The sequence below is a fragment of the Sinocyclocheilus grahami genome, unplaced genomic scaffold (assembly GCF_001515645.1).
Source record: "Sinocyclocheilus grahami isolate Dianchi unplaced genomic scaffold, SAMN03320097.WGS_v1.1 scaffold1034.1, whole genome shotgun sequence".
NCBI lineage: Eukaryota > Metazoa > Chordata > Actinopteri > Cypriniformes > Cyprinidae > Sinocyclocheilus > Sinocyclocheilus grahami.
The window spans coordinates 98,755-104,929 of NW_015506213.1; the positions used below are offsets into that span (position 1 = coordinate 98,755).

Here is a 6,175-nt window from a genome sequence, read left to right on the forward strand (position 1 = left end):
AGACAGACAGACAGACAGAGACAGACAGACAGACAGAGACAGACAGACAGACAGAGACAGACAGACAGACAGAGACAGACAGACAGACAGAGACAGACAGACAGACAGAGACAGACAGACAGACAGAGACAGACAGACAGACAGAGACAGACAGACAGACAGAGACAGACAGACAGACAGAGACAGACAGACAGACAGAGACAGACAGACAGACAGAGACAGACAGACAGACAGAGACAGACAGACAGACAGAGACAGACAGACAGACAGAGACAGACAGACAGACAGAGACAGACAGACAGACAGAGACAGACAGACAGACAGAGACAGACAGACAGACAGAGACAGACAGACAGACAGAGACAGACAGACAGACAGAGACAGACAGACAGACAGAGACAGACAGACAGACAGAGACAGACAGACAGACAGAGACAGACAGACAGACAGAGACAGACAGACAGACAGAGACAGACAGACAGACAGAGACAGACAGACAGACAGAGACAGACAGACAGACAGAGACAGACAGACAGACAGAGACAGACAGACAGACAGAGACAGACAGACAGACAGAGACAGACAGAGATAGACAGAGATAGACAGACACAGACAGATGCCGTTCCCACGCAAACGCGTGACGTCACAGGACCTCACAAACACCTCAGATTACCCTCATCCACCCTAACCTTACTGTCCTGGGGCCCGTTCTTCGTTCCTCGCTGAATACATCTGAGCTGATCTGAAGACGCCAGATCTAGTAATCCTGATAACTGATCTCTGGCTAATTTGGTTCTTCAAACGAATGTGTGGATTTGATGAAAGTATCTGGATGAAGACGTCTAAGATCACTGCGTGTTCTCGTGTTCCTCGTAAAGAGCAGCTGCATGGAAACCACGAGCAGCGATCAGCGACGTGATGGCATCATAACATTAAAACACACACCTGACGGAAAACTAGACGCATTTCTGGAAACAGCCAAGCGTACAAAACTGCATGAATGCTATAATAGATCAAAGAAATGTGCAGTTTTTATTTTATTTAAAAATGTTTTATTTTTGATTATTTACATTCACGATTTCTAGTATGTGTACAGGCGTCACATTTGTATTGAATTGTTGTAGTGAGCAGTTCATTAGCAGAGCAGATGTGTTGTGTGACAGCATTAATGAAAGTGTCTTTAGTGTCTGCGTCTCCTGCAGCTCCAGCAAGCCACGCCCATAATATCTGCAGCACTCAAATTAATGCACTGTACAGCGTGTGTGGAAGACTCCAGTACAAGTTATTCCATCAGGAGTGCATCTTTCAGTGAGGAAAGCTGACCGTGTCTATGGTATTACAGTCTACACAGCATTCATATATTAATTGTAAATGATTATTATTGTAATGACTGTCCCTGCATCAGTAGGATAGTGTTGTAATAAAGTCTGGGACAGATTTTAAGGATCAGTTCTGCTTAAAAAGACGCGATCTAGTTCTGTTGAGGTGAAATAAGCTGCTCCAGAGCAGGTTTAAGTTTACGGAGCTGTTGCTATGACAGCAACTCCGGGATCAGCTTCGAGGAACCAAACAATCCGAGATCAGGCCGAACCATCAACAATCACATCCAGCTAACGGAGTCAGCCGCGTACGAAGAACGGGCCCCTGCTGCTTGTCCTGGAGCCGTTACATTACGCTACATGATCGCGGTATCTAGCGGAGAAACGGCCGGGTGTCGCAGGTCAGCGATGGACAGGCTTGATCTGCGAGGATTACTCGATGAAGGAAGCGGGGTGTTAGCGTTAGCATGCTAACTGCAGGGATTACTGCTCACCTCTCGATTAAACCAGCGTGCACACAGAAAGCTTTGTCTTTTGCTCTTACCCACGCTGTGGATGAGTTCAGCCCTCCATCTGTCCGCGTCGCGGCGAGCAATAAACCTCTCGCTCGCGCTCCGACTCGCCATCTTCTGCTGAGAGTCCACACGGGAGCGCGCACGCAGCGCTTCGGCGTGACGTCATGGCGTGCGCGGTGCGGTCGGACAGCGCCACCTGCTGTATGCGCGGAGAACTGCGTCCTGCATCCTCAAGAGTCCTTACTACACCCAGCAACAGAAGGCGCATCCACCGTAAATAATATGAATTATTATACTCACATAAAATAGCAGAAATTAAGGGAAAATAACACAAGGCGCAAGAATCATTAGAAGTTAAAAAAAAGGTGTAAAACATATTAAAATAAAATAAAAATTGTGATAGAGAGGAAAAGAGTTTCAGACTTTCTATTTAGTTTTTTTAAGTATGGACATAGTGGTGTACTAGAGGTAAAATATGATATAAATACTGTTGGGTTTCTGGCACAAACCGATCGTTTCGTGTCTTAGGACATCAATGTGTCGTCACGAGCCGCAGGGTTTAATTTGGATTTGTCTGTGCATGTTTTTTTACACTCATAGATTTTGTTACCAGTGCCATGCATTATACGACTGACAGACTGCAACGGCTGGAGTTAAAAATCATCATATGCGTTATACTGAAGAAACAAAGTCACCTACATCTCAGATGCCCTGCAGGGGGTAAGCAGATAAACATCACATTTTCATTTTTGGGTGAACTTTTAAAGCTCTGAAACATTTTCACAAACTCGCCAAAAACACTGTATATATTAAAGGAGGGCTTACATTTTTTTCCCATTTGCATGTATGAATATGATATTTACCCAACAATACAACAACACTGACAATATCCGAGAAAAAAAAGAGAATTTAAATCACACTTACAAAAGAAGATATCTAGCAAAACAAATGGAGGAATTGTTAAATATTAATATTAAATGCAAGCTAAATCATTCCCCATTTTAACCTGGCATCTGTTTCTCTGCACACATTAAACCTGTTTACATCATGTCTGCCTGCAGTGATATAGTGATACAGTAATATATCTTCTCCACTCACTTAATATTTGTAATTGCACTTTTAATTAATTGATACAGATTGATGCCTATAATAAAGCAACCTGAACGAAAGTTTTGCTTATTGAACTGTTTCTAAATTACTAAATTATTTTATAGCGATTGCCGCTCCAGATATTACCGTAATATGTCGAATGCCAAACACTGGAATTAATAGATATAACCAATTTAAGATGATAGTGCTTTCTTAATAATGCAAACAAAGTCATCACTCTCCACAATTACAGTTTAGGAGGTTTGAAGGGTGAAGGGCTAATGAAAGATGGTCATTCGCAAAAGCACTTTTTTAAAGGGGTCTTGACATGAGAAATCAAATGTGCCTTGCATATAGAGGTCTTTGTACCATTAAAACATCCTACAAGTTTGCCTCCTCATTATAAACAAAGCATTTATTTACTCAAGCTCCAAAAACTGCTCAGGAGCAAGATGACGTCAGCTAGGTGCAGTGGTTTGAATCGACCAATAGTCTTCTTCTCAGCATAGGCCCCGCCCACTGGCGTTCAGTCGCTGACTCAGTCGCGTCGTGTCAAAAGCAAATAGAAATCAGGATCACTGCGCTATGTAAGGAACGAGGGGATAGTTTATTCTGGATCGTGTCTGAGGATTGATCAGAGCATTTTGTTTTGTAAACGAGGCACAGTGTCATGGAGAGTCTTATTTGCAAAAACATCATATTTTTATTGTGATTTATTGTGTTAGTTAGCTGTATTTTTTTTGTCATTTTTTAACCTATGGTTAGGGTTAGTCCAGCCACAGTCCAGCAGGTAAAATTAAAGCTTTCTTCTTATTATTATCATTCAAAGAACATTAACATTATAAACAGCAATAACTAATAATTTAGTAATATGAAGAAAGAGGAAATTGAACATATGAAATCAATAAAATACAAAAATGTATCACTATTTTAGAACTAAAAAATACTAGTATGTAGTCTGATCGCTAATAATTTTAATGTACTTAATTGTTTTAGTTAGCATCATCAGAAAACTGGCTTTTTTACGTTTACGCAGCAGGTTTATCCATTTTTCCACAGACTGTTTTGTATTTTATATATTTATATATATATCAGCTTCTCTTTTAGGGATGCACGATATATCGGCCACCATATCGGTATCGGCCGATAAATGCTCATTTTTTCTGTTATTGGTTCGGCTTTCAAAAATAAAGAATAATTGGTTATCGGTATCGGCCAAACTTTTCATATCGGTGCATCCCTATTCTCTTTTATTGCTGTATTTATGATATAATGATTTGTCTATTGAAATTGAGATTTATGCATCATCTGGAAGCTGAATAAATAAGCTTTCCGTTGATGTATGGTTTGTTGGGATAGGACAAGGATGCTTTAAATTGATCAAAAGTGATGATAAAGACATTTATAATGTTACAAAAGATTTCTATTTCTGATAAATGCTTCTGAACTGTCTATCCATCAAAGAAACCTGAACAAATTCTACTTGGCTGTTTTCAACATCATAATAATCATAAAAAAGGTTTCTTGAGCAGCAGATCAGCATATTATACTGATTTCTGAAGATCATGTGACACTGAAGACTGGAGTAATGATGCTGAAAATACAGCTGCGCATCACAGAAATACATTACAGCTTAACACATATTCACACAGAAAGCAGTTCTTTTAAACAGTAAAAATATTTCAGAATGTTACTGTTTTTGCTGTACTTTGGATCAAATAAATGCAGGCCTGGTGAGCAGAAGAGGCTTCTTTAAAAACATTAAAAATCTTACTGTTCAAAAACTTTTGACTGGTGGTGTAGATTATGCAGTCATTTTACACACACGTGTTTCAAACTCTGCTTTGTGCTGATGGTTTCAGGGAGGAGGGTCTCGTCACCGAGTACAGCACGGACAGCGAGGACGATATTCCTGAGCATGAAGTGAGTGCGTTAACCGTCACAGATCAAGAAACATCAGAGCTGACTTTAGGCAGAATGCGATAAATGGTTTCATTTCTTCAACAGCACACAAACCACTTGAACAGCTCGCTGACGTCCCTCTATCAGAGAGCAGTGACTCCTCAGAAGAGGACTGGAAGCAGAGAGCAGGAGAACATCTTCATCCATCTGTGTGAGGAAGAGTCCTCCAGCCAGCAGTCTGTGTTTGTCATGAGATGCGGCTTAAAGTTTGACATACAGTAACTGTTGATGTTTGACACGCGTCCAAATTTCTAAAAAAACTATTTCTAAAGAGAGTCAATTTTCATTATTATGTATTAAATTACATCACCGTCTTTTATGAATATGGTCCATCAGGTTTCCAGTATTGATATGCCCACATGGAAAGAAAGGCCAGAATGTTGCATTTACCTGTGCATCTCACATCAGAATGTGTTTCCAGAAGCAGAGAGATTCATGGACAAGAAGTCAAAGAGCTGAAGACTGAAGAGAGCGCAGAAGAACAAGCACGAGGAGCATGCAGGAATACAGGCTAAAAAGAGTCAGTCATCACTTATGTGACATCTGGGGCCTGATGTATAAACGTTGCGTACGCACAAAATGGTCTTGGAAATGTGCGTACGCAATTGACCATGCACATATCGGGATTTATAAAAAATCAACTTGGCGTAAATATGTGCGTAACGTACGGACACTCTAGACCAGGGGTGCTCAACCTTTTTTGAACAAAGATCTACTTTTAAATTTGTCAGTGTGCCGAGATCTACCAGTCCAACCAGAAAGCAAGTCGCTACTCATAGCGTACTTACATATTAATTATGCACAAAACAAACAGAAAAGTAGCCCTTAATAATCCATATATAATAAAACAGTCTAATTCTAGTGACAATAAAGTTATTTCTCGACCTTAGTGGGACCTCTGGCACTGGGAGGAGGCAGCTAGTTTCTTGTAGTCAGGGCAGTAGGAGCTGGTTGCAAGCCTTAAGCAGGCCACAAGGTGGTCATCAGTCATTGTAGATCTGTACTTTGACTTGATGATTTTCATGTGAGAGAAAGCACACTCACACAGATAGGTTGATCCGAAAAGTGCTGTCAAGTTGAAAGCACATATTCTGAGGTTGTGATACTTTTGTTCAGGCAGTAAGTTCCAGAACTCTCCAGTCATGCCAGGTGTTGCCCTGGATTTGATTTCAATGTCATTTTGCAGTGTGAGAATCTCATTCTCAAGAGCAGAGTTATCTAAGTGGAACAGTGATACAATTTTGGAGGCAATACTATCCACATCAATACTTGGACCAAATGGAAAACACA

The 6,175-nt window shown here is 40.7% G+C and overlaps 1 protein-coding gene across 1 annotated transcript in view; it reads right to left on the reverse strand.

Moving 5' to 3' along the window:
• Window positions 1–1,976, reverse strand: part of LOC107565911 (uncharacterized protein C10orf12-like) — a 31,385-nt gene extending 29,409 nt beyond the window's left edge. Inside the window, exon 1 of the mRNA XM_016251208.1 lies at window positions 1,864–1,976. Within this exon, the coding sequence (XP_016106694.1) occupies window positions 1,864–1,945 (82 nt within the window). The 5' untranslated portion in view covers window positions 1,946–1,976. The remainder of the gene's footprint in view (window positions 1–1,863) is intronic.
• Between the last annotated feature and the right edge of the window lie 4,199 nt (window positions 1,977–6,175).